The sequence below is a fragment of the Schistocerca gregaria genome, chromosome X (assembly GCF_023897955.1).
Source record: "Schistocerca gregaria isolate iqSchGreg1 chromosome X, iqSchGreg1.2, whole genome shotgun sequence".
NCBI classification, from domain to species: domain Eukaryota; kingdom Metazoa; phylum Arthropoda; class Insecta; order Orthoptera; family Acrididae; genus Schistocerca; species Schistocerca gregaria.
In genome coordinates this window covers 489,313,280-489,335,058 of record NC_064931.1, presented here as the reverse complement: position 1 = coordinate 489,335,058, position 21,779 = coordinate 489,313,280, and the positions used below count along the sequence as shown (strand labels likewise).

The 21,779-nt window shown below is 39.3% G+C and overlaps 1 protein-coding gene across 1 annotated transcript in view; it reads left to right on the top strand.

Moving 5' to 3' along the window:
• Positions 1-21,779, top strand: part of LOC126298155 (lisH domain-containing protein ARMC9-like) — a 232,051-nt gene that overhangs the window by 181,386 nt on the left and 28,886 nt on the right. The window contains exons 15-16 of the mRNA XM_049989465.1: positions 5,115-5,220; positions 10,127-10,254. Of these exons, the coding sequence (XP_049845422.1) occupies positions 5,115-5,220; positions 10,127-10,254 (234 nt within the window). The remainder of the gene's footprint in view (positions 1-5,114; positions 5,221-10,126; positions 10,255-21,779) is intronic.

Below are 21,779 nucleotides of genomic sequence, written 5' to 3'. Positions count from 1 at the left end.
TCCTGTGGAACGGCTTGCCATGCCATTTCCACCTGGCACCTCAGTTGGACCAGCGTTCGTGCTGGACGTGCAGACAGCGTGAGACGGCGCCTCATCCAGTCCCAAACATGCTCAATGGGGGACAGATCCGGAGATCTTGCTGGCCAGGGTAGTTGACTTACACCTTCTATTGCACGTTGGGTGGCACGGGATACATGCGGACGTGCATTGTCCTGTTGGAACAGCAAGTTCCCTTGCCGGTCTAGGAATGGTAGAACGATGGGTTCGATGACGGTTTGGATGTACCGTGCACTATTCAGTGTCCCCTCGACGATCACCAGAGGTATACGGCCAGTGTAGGAGATCGCTGCCCACACCATGATGCCGGGTGTTGGCCCTGTGTGCCTCGGTCGTATGCAGTCCTAATTGTGGCGCTCACCTGCACGGGGCCAAACACGCATACGACCATCATTGGCACCAAGGCAGAAGCGACTCTCATCGCTGAAGACGACACATCTCCATTCGTCCCTCCATTCACGCTTGTCGCGACACCACTGGAGGCGGGCTGCACGATGTTGGGGCGTGAGCGGAAGACGGCCTAACGGTGTGCGGGACTGTAGCCCAGCCTCATGGAGACGGTTGCGAATGGTCCTCACCGATACCCCAGGAGCAACAGTGTCCCTAATTTGCTGGGAAGTGGCGGTGCGGTCCCCTACGGCACTGCGTAGGATCCTACGGTCTTGGTGTGCATCCGAGCGTCGCTGCGGTCCAGTCCCAGGTCGACGGGCACGTGAACCTTCCACCGACCACTGGCGACAACATCGATGTACTGTGGAGACCTCACGCCCCACGTGTTGAGCAATTCGGCGGTACGTCCACCCAGCCTTCCGCATGCCCACTATACGCCCTCGCTCAAAGTCCGTCAACTGCACATACGGTTCACGTCCACGCTGTCGCGGCATGCTACCAGTGTTAAAGACTGCGATGGAGCTACGTATGCCACGGCAAACTGGCTGACACTGACGGCGGCAGTGCACAAATGCTGCGCAGCTAGCGCCATTCGACGGCCAACACCGTGGTTCCTGGTGTGTCCGCTGTGCCATGCGTGTGATCATTGCTTGTACAGCCCTCTCGCAGTGTCCGGAGCAAGTATGGTGGGTCTGACACACCGGTGTCAATGTGTTCTTTTTTCCATTTCCAGGAGTGTAGGTGCTGAACAGTCCAAAACAAACTTAGTTTCATTTAAAATAGGTATCCCACTTATACAGTTATTCTTGCTTGTGACTTCAATCTACCTTTGATATGTTGCTGAAAATATATCTTTTAAAGTCAGTGACAGACATAAAACATCATCCAAAATCCTACTAAATGCTTTCTCCAAACATTATTTTGAACTGGCAGTTCGGGGGCTCACCCAAAGTTAAATGGTTGTAAAAACATGGTCGACCTGTTAGCAACAAGTAATCCCAAGCAAATAGGGAGCATTATGATGGTATAGCAGTTAGTGTCGACAAGTTCGTTGTAGTCAGATTGAATACTGTAATATCCAAACCCACCGAAAATAAGCACAAAATATATCTATTTAAAAAAAGTGGATAAAATGGGCTTGATGCCTTTCCCAGAGACAGCCTCCGTTCCATCCAAACTAACCATGAAAGTGTAGACCAGATGTGGCTTAAATTCAAAGAAATAGAATTGACAGCAGTGGAGAGATTTATACCAAATAAATTTATAAGAGATGGAACTGGAATCACCCCCACCATTAATGGTCAGTGGTACACAAAACACATCAGAACACTGTTACAGAAGCAACAAAAAAAAGCATGACAAATTTAAAAGATGTTAACATCCTCAACTTTGGCCAAGTTTTACAGAAGCTCAGTATTTAGTGTGAACTTCAGTATAAGTTCCACAGTGAACCTCTGTTGCAAAACCTGGCAGAAAATCGAAATAGATTCTGGTCGCATGTTAAGAACACCACTGGCAAAACACAATCGATACCTTCACTGCATGATAGTGATGGTAATGCACGAGTGGCAGTGCCACAAAAGCAGAATTACTAAATATGGTTTTCAAAAAATTCCTTCACCAAAGAAGACAGAGTAAATATTCCAGAATTTGAATTAAAAACTGCTAGCAATTTGAGTACCTTAGTACTAGATATCCTAGGTGTAACAAAGAAACTTAAATGACTTAATAATGGCAAAGTCCTCTGATCCAGATTGTATACCAGTCAGATTCCTTTTAGAGTATGCAATATAATAACCCCATACTTAAAAATCATATACAACCATTCGCTCAATGAAAAATTTATACTGTCTCCAAACTTTATGAATTACCTCGAGGAAGATGATATGTTGACACACATTCAGCAATGATTCAGAAAATATCATTCTTGTGAAACATAACTAGCTCTTTATTCTCATGAAGTCGTGAGTGCTACCAGCAAGAGATCTCAAATTGACACCATATTTCTAGATTTCCAAAAGGCTTTTGATACTGTTCCTCATGAATGGCTTCTAATCAAATTGTGACACAAAAACTATACCATATTTAAAAGAATACAGAATGGTACGAGAAGTTGCATCGACCCTAAATAATTGCACGTGTGAGGTCACCCACATGAGTACTAAAAGAAATCCATTTAATTTTGGTTACACGGTAAATCACTCAAATCTAAAAGCAGTCAGTTCAACTAAATATCTAGGAATTACAATTATTAACAACTTACATTGGAATGATCACATAGCTAATGTCATAGGGAAGACAAACCAAAGAGACTACCTACATTATGCTTGTCCATTCTCTGCTAGACTATTGCTGTGTGGTATGGGATCCTTTCCAGATATGACTGATGGGGCACATAGAAAAAGTTCAAAGAAGAGCAGCTTGTTTTATATTTTCATGGAAAAAGGGAGATAGTGCCACAGATATGATACATTAGTTAGGGGCAATTATTAAAATGAAGGCTTTATTTGTTGTAGCAAGATCTTTTAATGATGTTTCAATCATCAATGTTGTCCTCTGAATTTGAAAATATTTTGTTGACATCTGCCTACTCTGGGACTAATGATCCTCATAATAAAATAAGAGAAATTAGACCTCACACGGAATGATGTAAGTGTTCATTTTCCCTTGTAATATACAGGGTGAGTCACTAACTATTGCCACCAAGAATAACGCTGAAAGTGTGATAGGAGCTGAAAAGTTTGTGGGACAAATGTTGCATGGAACAATGGGGGGCCATAATATAATGGTTTTTTGTTGCTAGGTGGGGCCGCTTCAGAGATATGAAGCTCCACTTTGTTTTTTTCAAATGGTATGCTATAGTTTGGTACTTATATTGTGATAGTGGCTATCAGGACAAATCCAATGATGTGTTACAGTAAGGTCTCTGAAGGTCAAAAAGGTGGCATGAACATCCATTTACAGAAGGTGTTCAAAGTGATGACCGTTGGTATCAATGCGGTGCTGCTGTCTTCTTATCATGGATTGAGTGGTATTCCTTATCACATAGGCACTTACCGAAGCATATGCTCTGACAATTCTTTCTTGCATATCTTCACGTGTAGTTGGAACATCTTTATAAACTATATCTTTTACGAATCCCCACAAGTAAAAATCCAGAGGTGTCAAGTCTGGCAAATGAGCCGGCCATGACACATCTGCGCATCCAATCCAACAATTTGGGAATTCTCTCTGCAACTCGTTTCTCTGCCATCAGCGAAAAATGTGCTGGACACCCATCATGTTGATACCACATTCTGTTCCTTGTTCCTTAAATGTATTTTTTCCAATAACAGACCTAATGGGTTTTTGCAGGAATGTGGCCCACTTCCTACCATTAAGATGTCCTTCGATGAAATAGGGGCCTATAATTTTGTCCTCCAGAATCCCACACCATACAGTCATTGACCACAGTTTGTGGTGTGCATCTTGCCGCTGCCAACATGGATTTTCAGTTGCCCAATAATGCAATTTATGCGAATTAACATTTCCATGTATCATGAATGTAGCCTCGTCAGTAAATAAAATCAAATTAATAAATGTGTCATCCCTCTCAATCTGAAGTTGAGCCCATCGGCAGAATCCAATGCGATGCATACAATCCATACCAGTTAATTCTTGGTGGAGACTGATATGGTAATGATGATATTTATGGCAATGCAGATCATGAACAATACTACTCTGGCTCATGCCAGATTCCCTTGCGATTTGAAGTGAACTAACACAAGGATCTCAAACCACAGCGGCAAAGAATACCAATTTCCATTTCCTCATTAGTAATTTTCCTTTGCCGGATATGTTTCTGATGCATTAAAGATCCAGTTGTTCTCAGTTTATCATACACACATTTAAATGTATGACGTGTAGGGTGAGAACGTTGAGGGCATTTTTCAGCGTAGAAGTCTCTAGCTCTCACTGAATTTCGTTGACATTCTCCGTAAATGATAAGCATATCGACTTGTTCTTCGAAGGAATACATCATTCACATTCGCTTGATTCAATGATTCTAGTCTTACCATTCCTATTACTGTTGTATTGTGAAACCATCGAATGGTGTTTACATGTCAATCGCACGTTAGATAGATATGCCGTATTCAGCGAATATTTACTATTCGCATGATATACAAGAGAGAATGTTACACATTATTGGATTTGCCTCGATAGCCACTATCAGAAAACAAGCTTTACAGCTACTATCATACTTTCGGAGTTATTCTAGGTGGCAATAGTTTGTGATTCACCCTGTAGAGAGGGGAATGGTAGAGAAAAAATGTGCAAGTGGTTCGATGAACCCTCTACCAACAATTAGCTGTGAACTGCAGATTAGTCATGTATATGTAGATGTGGTTTGTGTGTGTAAAACATCAAGGAAATTTAAGGATACAGGCTATCCTCATCCACCTGTGAAGCATTTTGAGGGTTCTGTTATGGTTTGGGTGGGTTTTGTGGTCACGCTGAAAGAAAAGGTAACTAGTAAGGACTGTGAAACTAATTTATGTGCTCATGTTTAATCAATGGCCAGGGGCACAAGTAGTGTTCTCGGCAGGGGACTGCAACTTTCAGACTGATAATGCCCTCATGTAGACAGCTGAAACATCCAAAATTATATTGTCATTCATGGTTTATAGGTTTGGTTTTGCCATCAAATACATTACCTCATGCAGGAGAACCTGTTTTTCGTGCTACCACACCCCAGCTGCAGCGGTCACAGGCACTCAGTCATCCATCAAATGCGTAAGTATCTTTCTACATTTACTGGCTTGTTTAGTACTGTACTGTTTCTGTGATTTAAAAATGAAAAATTGCCATCATTATAAGAATTTATTTTAGCAGTACTGAATTTAGGCTAATAATAGTTGATCACAGTAGCACAAGCAATACTCTTAATGTTAAAATGGAATTAGCTTACAAATTATGTATGCTAAAGGACGTTAAGCCTCATTGAAAGACAGCCTTAGTGGCAAAACGGTGAAGCTCAGAGTGGCTGTTTTTGTCAGTGATTCCTATGACTCTTCACCCATTATCCCCACCTTCAAGTAATTGCCACATCAGTGCATATTCTACTTGAAATAATAATGTGCTCTGTCTACTTATCCTTTACAGTCAGGCCCAAATAGGTCTCATTGAAGAACTCGTCCTCTTACTTCTCCCTCCTTACTACACAACCTGACAACTTTCCTTCTGTTAACATGGAGTGGAGTTCAGATCCTCTACTACCCACTGATATTTAGGTTTGTTTTCTGTAAACCTTTCAAGATCAGTGCTAGAATGCTCCCTTTAAAGAGGTTACAGCCAGTTTACTTTGTAACTTTATACAACTGAGATAGTACCCTGCCCATAATATGTAATGGACTGTTTCTGAATGCCACCCTCCCCACCCCCACCATTCTCACAGTCCTTTTTAAGAGAAAATAGGAAAGTTGGATTTGTAGCTTATCGGCTTATGATAATAATACCATTACAGAATCTGAATCACCTGAAACTTTGTAAGCCTACCCATTCCCAGATTAAAACTATGCAAAATACTGTCATTGAAGCTACTATCCTTCAGCAGCAGGAGAAGTGTTGTACGCCACATATACCAATGATCCGAAACAATTTACTCATTCATGTTAAGTGATTTTCATTCCCAGTCAAGAGTTTGTTGACAATAGTAATAAACAAGACTGATGGGCGGAGAGAGGGGGGAAGCAGAGATGGGTACAGAGGGGGTGGAGGAAATAGACATAGAGAGGGAGGAAGAGGAGAGAGACAGACAGAGAGATGGGGGGGAGGAGGAGGAGGAGGATGAAGGTAGTGGGGAGGAGGAGATGGACAGAGAGGGGGAGATGGGGGTGGTGGACAGAGAGGGGTTGAGGAAGAGGATATGGACAGAGAAAGTGGGGAGAAGGTACTCGGCTATTGTATATGAGGGTTGGGACTTAAATAGTGGCAACTATTCATTCACAGTCGATACAAATGAGTTACATGTTTGTACCTGTTACTGTCCTTCAAAATAGTCACCACCATTGTGTAAAGCCCATTGCCTGCAATGTGGAAGGTGTAGTGTACCATTAGCAGAGCCTGTTCTGTTGATGGTGCAAATGGAGCGGTCTACTCCCTGTGAATCTCTTGAACAGTTCTTAAGCGAGTGCCACAAAGTGGTTCCTTCATCTTCAGAATCAAATCAAAGTCACAAGAACTTAAGTCCGAGGAGTATGGTGGATGGTACAGTACTTCCCAGTCCCATTGACCGAACAGAGCAGCCACAGCTTTCACTGTATGCACCCATGCATTGTCATGCAAAATGATGGGTGGGTTGCACAGAAAGTGTCACCTCTCCTTTCCCAAAGCTGGTTGCAGGTGATGCTCCAAAAATGAACAGTAATACTGTGCATTTATGGTCTGTCATGGAGGAATCTAATGCATTAGGATAACACCATCACAGTCGTACCCAAGAATCACTATAACTTTAGACTGCTCCATTTGCACCATCAACAGAACAGGCTCTGCTAACAGTATACTACGCCTTCCACATCGCTAGCAACGGATTCTAAACTATGCTGGCAACTACTTTGAAGGACAGTAACAGGTGCAAACACGTAACTCTTCTGTATCGGTTGTGAATAAATAGTTGCCACTATTTAAGTTCCAACCCTTGCGTATAAAACAATATGTGCTAATTGTACTCAATCACAAAAAATGAAAAAGATCTATAAGTATAATACAATAAGAAGGAAATAAATACACTGATAAAATTGTGGTACATATGGTGCTGCTGATGTTGCCAGCGTGCATTACATTATCACTGGTGTGAGCTGGATACAACCAAAGGTACCCAAGCTTATCAGGACATGTCAACAGTTTTATTTTGTCAACTGTGCAAGTCACATGCAATCACGAAAAATATGACAGTAGTGAAATAAAAGCTTAGAATAGTGAAACATTACAGACGTTTACTGGCATGTTACTGCTGCTCAGGTGGTGTGACAAACCCAAAATTTTGACTTTGATTGTATGTACTCATGTTTCTAGCCAAATTTTCAATTCCATAACAATTGAATTATCAAACTGGCTGGAAACATAATAACATATACAGATGAATTACCTCAAGAAATGCTTAAGTATCATGCTGGATGTTAATAACATGCCATACTTCTGCAATCATTCTGCACCAACATGGATACTCTGCAAATCACACTTAAGTGCCTGGCAGACTCCTCTGAAGCAAAACATGAGACAGGAGACTTTCAGAAGATATCATAGTGCATTGTAAAATACAGCAGTCTCATCAGTACTGGTGGTCTAGCAGTGAGGCACATGGATGGAAACTAAAAGGTCTTGGGATCAAATTCTGGCCAGAACATGGAATATTTCAGTCTGTCTTTAACCGTAGCCTTCACCTTTCAATGATGTGAAGATTAATCAGGAACAACACTTGGTTTGGATTCCACATTAAACTTTAGATCCCCTTTCCCTGCTAATATTACTAGGTTATGTTAGGCACATGCAAGTTGCCGAAGTGGAATCCAATTGTAAGACTTGCACCAGGTTATTGAGCCACATGGAATTCACTCAGTCCTTTCATAGAGCCATTGAAAGGACTGGTGTAACTTTAATTATTAGTGATATGTTTGCTATCACTGAATTTCTCCTAACACTAATCAGGGAAAACTACAAATGAATACTAAACAGCAAAGCCAGACTGGAGGCAAAGGATAATTCACCGAAGAGAGAGAGAGAGAGAGAGAGAGAGAGAGAGAGAGAGAGCACACTGAGAGTGAAAATGTGTGTGTGTGTGTGTGTGTGTGTGTGTGTGTGTGTGTGTGTGTGTGTGTGTGTGTGGTCTGGTGTTCAACTTTAGATATATACTTGGTTCTCAATATTTCAATCAAAGATAAATGTTAGTCCATGTGGCAGGTGGCAACAGAAGAAATTGTTAATAATGTGTGTCAAATAATTAATTAGTGGTTCTCTGGAAAAGAACTTTTCCTTAAATTTGGAAAAAGAAAACAGTGTACTCAGTTCTGCACAATAAACAAAATATTGCCAACAGTTAATGCAGTCCAATTACAGGCATCAGTGAATAATATAGAGCAGTCAGAATATTCTGTGTACAAATTTTTATTTGAAGTGGAAGAATCATATTGCAGAGCTTCTGAGCCAGCAAAGCTCAGCAACTTAAACTCTTCATGTAATTTCTAGTTTGGGAAGCAAACAAATTATTATTTCAGTTTTGCATATTTCCCCTTATCAATACTTTAGGGCATATTTCTTGGGGGTAACTCATCAGTTAGGAAGGGAGCATTGATTGGTAAAAGTGAATTGTGAGAGTAATATGTGGTGTTCATCCATAGTCATCTTATAAGTACCTCTTTAAGGAGTTAGGCATTCTAACTGCATCTTCACACAATTTTTTCATAAATAATCCATCATAATTTTAGAATTTTTCAATATGCTGCCAGAAAATTCGTTAATAATTTGCACAATATCATAATATATCTGGCAGATAGCAATAAAAATTTTTAATCAAATCTCAAATCAGTTCTGAACAACTCCTTAAATCCCATAGATGAATATTTAAATAAAACAGGGTAAAATGTATAGTAAAACAGAAAAAAATATAATTGCTTTGTTGTGTTTCAGTTGTAACATGGGTAGTGACTGAGACCAGTATCCATTTATGCCTTTGTGCTAATTAGTATTCTGAAAATATGTAGCATGCAGCAATATACAAAAGTATAATTAGAAATAATTTCAGTAATCCATGGAATGTGTAATTAATTAGATAATCTGTTAAACTGATATTTGTTGCAAATGTGAATCTCTTCAAATAATTTGAAAATGTCACTCAAGGTTTTTTTTTGTAATATTACATGCAATGAACAAAGCGTTCAACACTAAGCAACACACAAGCACTGCACTGTGGTAACAACTGCTGCGTCACGCACTTGACAGTGAAAGAATTAAAATAAGCTCAGCTACAGAATGGCTGTAGATATAATCATCTATCTGTGCTAAATTTGCCTCAGCCTGCATCATATTGTTATGTATGTTACTTTCAGGTTTGTAATTATTATTAACATTGTTAAGCAATGCTCCCTCAACATATAAGTACTTTGGTAAATTTAATGTAATGTAATTATGGCTCATGTACTGATATTTTTTTTACTTTTCTAGTTCTCATTTTGCAGTTTAGAAGAAACACTGTGCTTATTTCATCAGTATGTTGTAACCATTACTGCAGCTCAAAACTTTTTATGGTGCAATAAATCATAACTGCAAAGAAAATATGATTGGCTGCTGTTATCCTATTTGAATTACAGGCTTAAAAATTTGATAATCATAATCAAACAGTCAATGGGTGTACTGCCGATCATAGTGTCCAGACCAATTTGATGCTATGAACAGGCATTACATCCACAGACTGTTCGATCAACTTGTATTCTGGGAAAAAACTGAAGATTCATATGGTAATACTGTGTTTCTGCCATAGTAATTTGTTACAAGTCTGATACCAATAATTCCTTCACAGTTAAACAGAAGTTAGTATTAGAGTTTTAGCATGGGACCTCAATGTTGTAATTAATTAGTATGTTTTATAGTTCACAAAGTTCAGAAGTTATATGCTTGTAATTTATTGGTATCTCTTTGTCTTAAGGCTGATATTAGAGAACATTGACTCAGCAACTGATGGGGAAAGCACAAAGGAAGTTGTCACATTTAATGACATACTGTCTGGTCCTCTTCAGATGGCTGTACTTGGCTCAGAAGTGGCACATTCAGCAGGTAACTATGTGACATGGCATAATGTTAACTAATTCTTAGGTTCTATCATAAATGTGCCTGCTATTGGCCAATCTAACTGAATTGCACTACTGTAATAGAAACCACAGCTTGTGTAATTTCCAATTTTACAGTATTAACATTACCAACAGTCTCTCTCCAATAGTTCAACAGAAAATATGATTTTTCAATATTTCTTACAAATGTCTTACATTGCTCTCTTTCTCGCTTAGTTATGGAGGATATTCCTATCAAATGTGGCACATTTCATCATAAAATGCCTTTCTACATCATTAGAAAATAGCATAAGTTGGAAGGTAATCAAATTAAGAGAAAAATTTGAAAGACACAACTTGTGCAATGTTAAACTCGTAGGGGTCATCTACTGTTTTTCTTAATTTTTATTTGTATCCAAACTGGGAAACATCATAATCTATTTATAATGAAGTGCGGCATATTACCAGAGTGTAAAAGGTATCAAATCATTATTCAAAATAAGAAATAACAAGTATGGAAATGTAGTAACAATAAATCTCAATTGTCAATGTATCTAAATCTAATAAAACCTTCATTTGGATGCAGTTTGTTACTGTGAATTTTGTGTGTTACTATTAATTTTGCATGTTTTTCCTTGACTGCATGTTTCCCTTGATTGTGTATTAAAATAATTTAAATCATCATAGTGACTGCCACATTGTGTTCATTTTTTAAATTTTTTTATTTGATGTTTACTTGGATACATTTGGCAGTAAAAGTATATTATTTGCGAATTTCAAAAATAGAGAATTGACTTGGACTCCATATTTGTGTAACAATGCATCTCATTAGATGGTATCCTACCCTGTCAGTTTTCACAAGTGCAATTAACACTTTGCCTCTTAAGGACACTCATGGTGAAATACGCTCAGACTTCAAGAAGAAAGCAGGTGTTGACAGATGTGAAAATTACCAAACTATCAGTTTAATAAGCCAGAGCTGCAAAATACTAACACGAATTCTTTACAGACAAATGGAAAAACTGGTAGAAGCCAACCTCGGGGAAGATCAGTTTGGATTCCGTAGAAACGTTGGAACATCTGAGGCAATACTGACTCTCAGACTTATCTTAGAAGAAAGATTTAGGAAAGGCAAACCTACATTTCTAGCATTTGTAGACTTGGAGAAAGCTTTTGACAATGTTGAATGGAATACTCTCTTTCAAATTCTAAAGGTGGCAGGGGTAAAATACAGTGAGCGAAAGGCTATTTACAGTTTGTACAGAAACCAGATGGCAGTTATAAGAGTCGAGGGGCATGAAAGGGAAGCAGTGGTTGGGAAAGGAGTGAGACAGGGTTGTAGCCTCTCCCCGATGTTATTCAATCTGTATATTGAGCATGCAGTAAAGGAAACAAAAGAAAAATTTGGAGTAGGCATTAAAATCCATGGAGAAGAAATAAAAACTTTGAGGTTTGCTGGTGACATTGTAATTCTGTCAGAGACAGCAAAGGACTTGGAAGAGGAGTTGAATGGAATGGACATTGTCTTGAAAGGAGGATATAAGATGAACGTCAACAAAAGCAAAACGAGGATAATGGAATGTAGTTGAATTAAGTCAAGTGATGCTGAGGGAATTCGATTAGGAAATGAGACACTTAAAGTAGTAAAGGAGTTTTGCTATTTGGGGAGCAAAATAACTGATGATGGTTGAAGTAGAGAAGATATAAAATGTAGACTGGCAATGGCAAGGAAAGCATTTCTGAAGAAGAGAAATTTGTTAACATCGAGTATAGATTTAAGTGTCAAGAAGACGTTTCTGAAAGTATTTGTATGGAGTGTAGCCATGCATGGAAGTGAAACATGGACAATAAATAGTTTGGACAGGAAGAGAATAGAAGCTTTCGAAATGTGGTGCTACAGAAGAATGCTGAAGATTAGATGAGTAGATCACATAACTAATGAGGAGGTATTAAATAGAATTTGAGAGAAGAGGATTTTGTGGCACAACTTGACAAGAAGAAGGGACTGGTTGGTAGGACATGTTCTGAGGCAACAAGGGGTCACAAATTTAGCATTGGAGGCAGTGTGGAGGGTAAAAATCGTAGAGGGAGACCAAGAGATGAATACACTAAGCAGATTCAGAAGGATGTAGGTTTCAGTAGGTACTGGGAGATGAAGAAACTTGCACAGTATAGGGTAGCATGGAGAGCTGCATCAAACCAGTCTCAGGACTGAAGACCACAACAACAAAAAACAAGTTTTTTGTGAACAATTCTTTCTAAATCCATGCTGATTTGTGGACAGAGGTTTTTTTCTGTCTCAGGTAATATACTATATATGTGGTGCCATACATTATTGACACCACACCAGGCAGAACACATCCCAAGGTTGCCAGTAAACCATGCGACAGCCTCACCAATCCGCAGCCATCTAGAAGCCACACCTCCTGCTGTATACGTGATCAGCACCACCACCTAGGCAGCTTAAGTAAGATACAGCACTGATTTCATCCAGTTTGTCTGTGGAGTTCCTCAAGTAAATTAGCAGTCTTATTCATAGTTTCTCTGTACTATGATTGTTTGGGATGACTAAGCTCTGACTAGAGGATTTCTGGAATACAGTTGGACTTGCTGCATTAAAGTTAATTCACTCAGATTATGTGTATTTTTAACAATTTCTGCTTTCTGTATAAGTGCCCACCTATTCCTCAGTATCCAACCTCAGGCAGATCTAACAATATTCCAATTAGAATATGCTCAAGAATTCTGCAGCAAATCAATGTTAAGATTGTTAATCTGTAATTTTGGAAGTCTGTTTGTTTACCCTTCTTATATAAAGGAACCATCTCTGCTATTTCCCAGTTGCGTAGGACTTTACTTTATGTTGGATGGGAGATTCATGATAAATGCAAGCTAAGTAAGGAGCCAATGCCGAAGAGCACTATCTGTAAAACCAAACTGAAGTTCCATTCAGGCCTGGTGACTTATTTGTATTCAGCTATTTCTGTTGCTTCTCAGTGCCAGAAATTCCTCCATAAGGGAGTGCGACAGTCAAATGATGGTATGTCTGTAAGATCCTACTGTGTTAATCATCTTTCAAATGTGAAATTTAAAGCCTAAGCTTTCCTTTTGCTATCTTCTATTGCCACACCAGATTGGTTCTTCAAGCAACTGAATAAAAGCCTTCAACCTGCTTAGTACACTTTTCAGGTTATGTGATAGTTTGAGGTTATCTGATGGATGCCCAACAGTTGATGTACAGAGAGCAAAACCAGATCATATACAAAGCAAAGACACTTAGAATGTCAACATTTTAACTGTAAATTGCCAAAGCATTTGTAAAAAAAGTCCCTGAATTTACAACCCTCCAGCAAAGCGATTGCATTCAAATCATATTCAGAAAAGAGTACCAGAATTCTCTTGGGTTCTCTGCAAGATTATGGTGGAGTTTTCGTATGCTCTGCACATCAGTCTTTGTATAGACACACAAATTTTGACTAACTTTCATCTTCTGACATTTCCTCATTCTTTTGTGAACCAAGTGTGCAACAATCTTGTATCCTCAGCATTTTCTGAAATTTATTATTAAGCCCCAGTGAGTCTTTTCCACCCTTAATCCACCTACCGAGCACATACATCTCGGCGCACAATTTATAATCTGTTTAAACTTTGCCCCTAGTTCCTCTATACCCATCATATTGGCACTAAATGATGTCCATCAATGTCTAAATAGGGTGCTAATAACTGCTTATCTGCTGTATCCAGCATAAAAACCCTTCTAGCCTTCTTGACAGGTTTATTAACTTTAGTAACTGTCATTGATGTGATGACATCATGATCGCTGAAATCTGTCTCTATACTGACACTGTTGGTACAGTCAGGTCTGTTTGTAGCTATAAGTTCTAAAGTAATTCCATTGATCATAAGTTTGTTGAACTAGCTACTTGAGACAGTTTTTGGAAAATGTGCTCAGAACTACTTCACAAGACTATCTGCCCATACCACCTTCAGTGAATTCATATAAATCCTAGTCTATACTTCATAGGCTACAGTCGTCTCCAGCTAAAATTAGATGAAATGAATTGTTGATGGCTTACAGCTACTGGCCACAAATTGGTTTTAGACTACCTAAGTCTAAAAGCACTGTTGCTGATTTTGAATTTTTCATAATTCACCAACAGGTGGTTTTTTTTTCGTGCTTTCATGAAAACAAATTATGCATTGGTTTCCTCTGAGTTGCTCTAGGACAAACAATAATTCTAGGGCAATTCAGAGGAAACTAGTGTATAATTTGGTTTGATGAAAGCATGAAAAAACCATCTGATGATCAACTGTGAAAACTTCAAAACCAGTAATGGTGTTTTTTGGATAAAGTAACCTAAAAACAATTTGTGGCTGGTTTCTGTCCACCATCAGCAATTTATTTCATATAGCAGCCATGGTCTCCAACCGTTTCTTCATTTGACAAACCTACATTAACTTTAGGTGATTGTGGTACTTCTGCATTGCTGAGCACAGACTTTCTTTGAATGATTCTACAACTGATATGATGTAATTGAGCTGCCAGAAAAACATCTGATGACAAGTGGTTAGACATGTCCAGACAACTTCACACTTGGACACTATTTTGACCTTGATGGACACAATATTTTTGTCAATTGCAGTGTACATCATGGCTCCTATTGCATCTAAGCTGTCTTTTTGATATATGTTCCATGCCTTGTTAAATACACTATGTGATCAAAAGTACCTGGCCACCTGGCTGAAAATGACTTACAAGTTCGTGGTGTCTTCCATTGGTAATGCTGGACCAATATGGTGTTGGCCCACCATTAGCCTTGGTGACAGCTTCCACTCTTGTAGGCATACATTCAGTCAAGTGCTGGAAGGTTTCTTGGGGAATGGCAGCCCATTCTTCACAGAGTGCTGCCCTGAGGAGAGGTATCGATGTCAGTCGGTGAGGCTTGGCATGAAGTCAGCATTCCAAAACATCCCAAAGGTGTTCTATAGGATTCAGGTCAGGACTCTGGGCAGGCTAGTCCATTACAGGAATGTTATTCTCATGTAACCATCCCGCCACAGGCCATGCGTTATGAACAAGTGCTTGACTGTGTTGAAAGATGCAGTCACCATCCCCGAATTGCTCTTCAACAGTGAGAAGCAAGAAAGTGCTTAAAACATCAATTTAGGCCTGTGCTATGATAGTGCCATGCAAAACAACAAGGTGTGCAAGCCCCCTCCATGAAAAACACAACCACACCATAACATCACTGCCTCCGAATTTTACTGTTGGCACTACACACGCTGGCAGATGACATTCACCAGGCATTCGCCATCCCACACTCGGCCATCAGATCACCACACTCTGTACCATGATTCATCACTCCACACAACGTTTTTCCACTGTTTGATCATCCAATGTTTACACTCCTTACATCAAGTGAGGAATCGTTTGGCATCTACCACCGTGATTTGTGGCTTGTGAGCAGCTGCTCGACCATGAGATCCAAGTTTTCTCAGTGGACCCTGATACAGTTTGGAATTACTGTGTCATGGTCTGGATGATGTGTGCCTATTACACATTAGAATCCTCTTCAACTGTCAGCGGTCTCTGTGAGTTAACAGACAAGATCAGCCTGTACGCTTTTGTGCTGTACGTGTCCCTTCGTGTTTCCACTTCACTATCACATCGGAAACAGTGAACCTAGGGATGTTTGGGGATGTTTGTGAGTGTGTTGATCTTGTGTACAGATGAATGACACAAGTGACACCCAATCACCAGACCAAGTTCGAAGTCTGTGAGTTCTGCGGAATGCCCCATTCTGCTCTCTTTATTTATTTATTTATTTATTTATTGTTCCTTGGGACCACATTAAGGAGAAGTCTCCATGGTCATGGAGCGAGTCAATACATGAAATTATAACACGATTGTAGAAACAGATAAAATGAAATATAAGAAACATATTCAGGTGACAAATCGTTAGTTTAAATAAAGAAAATCAAGAATGTAACACTGGAATTTGCTTAATTTTTTAGCTCTTCCAGGAGCTCCTCGACAGAATAGAAGGAGTGAGCCATGAGGAAACTCTTCAGTTTAGACTTAAAAGTGTTTGCGCTACTGCTAAGATTTTTGAGTTCTTCTGGTAGCTTATTGAAAATGGATGCAGCAGAATACTGCACTCCTTTCTGCACAAGAGTCAAGGAAATGCATTCCACATGCAGATTTGATTTCTGCCTAGTATTAACTGAGTGAAACCTGCTAACTCGTGGGAATAAGCTAATATTGCTAACAACAAACGACATTAAAGAAAGTATATACTGTGAGGGCAATGTCAAAATTCCCTGACTATTGAATAGGGGTTGACACGAGGTTTTTGAACTTACACCACACATAGCTCGAACAGCCTGTTTTTGAGCCAAAAATACCCTTTTTGAATCAGAAGAATTACCCCAAAAAAACACCATATGACATAAGCATATGAAAATATGCGAAGTAGACTACTTTTCGTGTTGAAATGTCTCTTATTTCAGATATTGTTCTAATGGTAAGTAAAGTGGCATTTAGTTTCTGAACAAGATCCTGAACATGGGCTTTCCACAACAGCTCACTATCTATCCGAACGCCTAGGAACTTGAACTGTTCCGTCTTGCTTATAATATGCCCATTCTGTCTGATTAAAATATCAGTTCTTGTGGAATTGTGAGTTAGAAACTGTAAAAACTGAGTCTTACTGTGATTTAGCACCAAATTATTTTCCACAAGCCACGAACTACATTATTTGATAATGTCTCATTATTACACACAAGATCCTTCACTACCAAGCTGGTGTCATCAGCAAACAGAAATAATTTTGAATCACTTTTAACACTAGAAGGCATATCATTTATATAAATAAGAAACAGCAGTGGCCCCAGCACCGACCCTTGGGTGCCCCATTGGGACTGAACATCACTACCACTCTCAATATTGCGGAGAATTACCTTCTGCTTTCTGTTCTTAAAGTAAGAGGCGAACCAATTGTAAGCTACTCCCCTTACTCCATAATGGTCCAACTTCTGCAGTAATATTTTGTGGTCAACACAGTCAAAAGCCTTCGTTAAATCAAAGAAAACACCTAATGTTCGCAACCTTTTATTTAATCCATCCAAAACCTCACAGAGAAAAGAGACTATAGCATTTTCAGTTGTTAAGCCATTTCTAAAACCAAACTGTACATTTGACAGCAAATTATGTGAATTTAAATGCTCCAGTAACCTTTTATATACAACCCTCTCGATAACTTTATCAAACACCAATGGCATAGAAATAGGTCTATAATTGTCAACATTATCCCTGTCTCCCTTCTTATAAAGTGGCTTCACTACCGGGTACTTTAATCGGTCAGGAAACTGACCACTCTGTCACGAACCCCCTCTACTGTTCAGGAAAAGTTATCTCCATAAGGGCACTGTTATGGTGTGGCTAATGGCTGCATAATACTTTAGTAGAGCTGGCCATGATGTCTCCTTTGTTGATGCTGCTGAGTCTGCGCTGTCCATGTGGCTTCTCGTTGTCTAGGCGATGATTCTTTTGCTGTTCTGGGTCCAAGAAGAGGTGCGGGTTTTTTAATTATTACTGGACTATCAAAAAATGACGCAGTACTCCACGGTTTCTTTGTATCAAAAACATATTTATTGCCAAAACTATATACATAACTACACTCAACCGTGGCCAACACTCAAGTGCCTGTAAACCCATTGTAGACCAAAGATCACGGTCGTAAGCTACAAAGAACATACAATTCCAATATTGATTATTGATCGCAACACCTAACTTAGTATTATCTTAAGCAAAAGCTTTTTTTAACATGACTTTATTGTATAATAAAATAAAATGATGTCTATTTGTCAGTTCCATTAAAACTCCTAAAGGAAAAGTTACAGATATGGCTAAGTACTGGGCTAACATACATGGAACAATACTTCAGTATTCTGCTAGATACCCCGTCATATCCATGAGAGTTCTTGGTCTTTAGTGATTTAATTATTAACTCAATCTTCCTCTTGTCAGTATCATGGAGGAGCATTTCAGGTAACAGTCTCGGAACACTTTTTTCTATGAGCGCTATATGATTCCCTGTTGGGACTAGGTTTCTATTTAGTTCACCTGCTATATTCAGAAAGTGATTATTAAATACTGTACATATATGTGACGTATCAGTAACACGGACATTCCCACTACGCACTGATTCAATATCCTCGACCTGTCTCTGCAGACCAGCCACTTCCTTTACCACTGACCATATGGTTTTAATTTTGTCCTGAGACTTAGCTATTCTATCTGCATACTACATACTTTTTGCCTTCCTAATAACTTTTTTAAGCACCTTACAATACTGTTTGTAATGGGCTGCTGCATGTAGATTGTGACTGTTTCTAACGTTTTGATATAATTGCCACTTTGTTCCACAAGATATTCTTATCCCTTTAGTCAGCCACCTAGGCTGCCTGTTTGTGCTAGTACCCTGTTTTGAACGTTCTAACAGAAAGCAACTTTCAAAGAGCATGAGAAAGGTCTTGAGGAAAGCATTATATTTATCGTCTGCTGTATCAGCACTATAAACATCTTGCCACTCTTGTTCCTTGATAAGGTTTACAAAAGTCTCTACAGCAATTGGATCAGCTTTCCTAAAAAGTTGGTAACTATATTTAACATGTGTTGCAGCACAAAAATCTTTTAGACTTAAAATTTGTGCATCATGATCTGAAAGGCCATTCACCTTTTTGCTAACAGAATGCCCTTCTAGTAATAAGGAATGAACAAAAATATTGTCTATGGTTGTTCTACTGTTCCCTTGCACTCTCGTTGGAAAGAATACGTTTTGCATAAGATTATATGAATTAAGGAGGTCTACCAGCATCCTTTTCCTTATACAATTAATATTGAAGTCACCACATATAACTAACTTTTAGTATTTCCTATAAAGTGAACCACGAACCTCCTCTAGCTGTAGCAAGAATGTTGTGAAATCGGAGTCTGGGGATCTATAAATAACAACAGTAAGAAGTTTAGCTCCAGTAAATTTAACCTCACCTGCACAACATTCAAACACCTTTTCAGTGCAGTACTTTGAAACATCAATTGACTCAAATGGGCTACCGTTTTTCACATACATGGCTACTCCCCCACATCGCAAAGAGCTCCTAGAAAAGCTGCCAGCCAACCTGTATCCTGGTAAAGGAAGCCTCTGAATTACCTTCTTATTTAAGAAGTGTTCAGATATACCAATAATTTCAGAGTCAACATCTATAAGCAGTTCACTGACTTTACCTCTAATACCTTGTATATTTTGATGAAATATACTAATTCCCTCATTAATCGGATACCTAAGCTTTGTCAAAAGTGGTTTCTTTGTTAGAGAGACTTCCCTTAAGCAGGAATACCTATTATCTGACTTCAGTCTAAAAAAGGTACAGCTCTAACACTCACAACTACCGTAATTTTCCCATGAGTGATCCCACCACCCCCACCTATGCTGTCACCTATATGCTTTGCCAACCTCCCCTTTCCATACCTGTTGAGGTGCAGGCCATGTCTAGTGAAACCCGTCCTGCTGATAGACTCCACCGACACCAGTGAAATATGACTCATGCCTTCTGTCATCAGCGCACCCCCAAGTCTCATGTTATTACACCTGACGGCTGTATTAAGATGAGGCGGATCGTGGCGCTGAAACAGTTCCACAAAATGCACATTTGTGTTGCCAGTCTGAGTGGCTATCTTTTCCAGGTCACCATCTATGTCATACTCCCCATCCCTATCAATACTATTACCAGCCCCACCCACAATCACTACCAGATCCTCTTTGGTAAAATCCTTACATAACACCCCTATGTGAACAGTCACCTGAGCCAATCCTGCATTAGGCTTGACAATGCTGGTGACCTGGTACTCACTCCCCAAAACTTCCTGCAACTGCTGGCCTACGCCTCTACCATGAGAACTACTTAACAGCAGAACCTTCTTCTTTCTCTTAGGCTTTGCAACTGTCCTAGCCACCGCAACTGCTGAGGTCTGCTGCATACTTCCTACATCTACAGCTACTAGAGATTCCTCTCCACTAGACTCTGACAGTTGGTCATATCTATTACAAACACCAATAGTAAAACTATCTGAAAATCTCCTTCTCCTAGCAGATCTCTTGCCAACAGCCAGCTCCCATTCCCCAACCCCCCTCCCTCCTCATCCTATCTAGCTCCTCCTGTACGTTTTTCAACTGCACCTGAAGGGCACAGATCTCATGCTCCTGCTCCTCTATCAACTTACTCTTGCTACATAACCTGCAGTTCCAGGAGAGGATCTCACCAGAATGCCCACTGGCTTCCCCACTGCATTCCCCCCAGTGAAAATTCTTCGAACAAGTCTCACACCGCAATCCACTCTCACAATGTCTAATGACTACTGAGGTCGCTGATATGGAGTACCTGGCAGTAGGTGGCAGCACAATGCACCTAATAGGAAAAATGTATGTTTTTGGGGGTGTCTGGATACTTTTGATCACAGTGTATTTCAGAGTTTTCTTCTTCTGGTTTCGTCCAGCTCTCATTTCTGAATATAATTTGAGTGTGACAGTTTTGCTGGAGGGTTGTAAAATTCTTTGGCAGTTTACTATTAAAATCTTGACATTCAAAGTGTGTTTACTTTGTATATTGTCTGGTTTTGCCCTCTGCATATCAACTGTCGAGGTTCATCAAAGAACTTAAAACTATCGCCTAGCCCAAAAAACCCACAAGGACACTCCAAAAGTTCTCTGCTGCATGAGTAGCTGATTCTTCTGTATAATGAATATTCTACAATTCTCCAGCGCATATCTCCCTCAAAAACAATAAATCTTATGTAGGTGAAAACATCTCAAGTAAAATATGTATCTCTGCCACAGAAGATGTTTCCAAACAGACTGATATATGGCAGTATCAACAGATATCTTTACAAAAAAATGTTGTAACACAGATGTTAATAATTACTGACCAATTTCATTACTCACTTCCTCGTCAAATGTACTGGAAAAAATTATGTATGCAAGAACCATTGCACACCCTCTCAAAATAGAATGCTTTGTCACTCTCAGTTTCGATTTAAAAGAGTGTCTCCACAGAAGATGCTATTTCTCAACTGATAAATCAGACTGTAAATAATTTAAATGACAAAATATTGCCTACTGGTATTGTTTGTGGCTTATCAAAAGCATTTGATTCCACAATTCACAATGTTCTTCCATAGAATCAAAAATATTATGGTATCAGAAATCTTGCTGGTAAATGGAGCATTAAGAAACTCATGGAGTGTACACAGTCAAATATTATCTTCAGAACAGGGAGTAACCATTACAGATGACTATAGGGGTCAATACTGGTACATGTAAATGATTTGTCTACAGATATCCAAGAGCAGAAATAGTTCTCTTTGCTGATGATTGAAGTCTAATGAAGTAATTTCAACATAATGAAGTAACTTCAACATTCTTGAAAATTAATAACTGGTTCTCTGCAAATGGACTGTCACTGAACATAGAG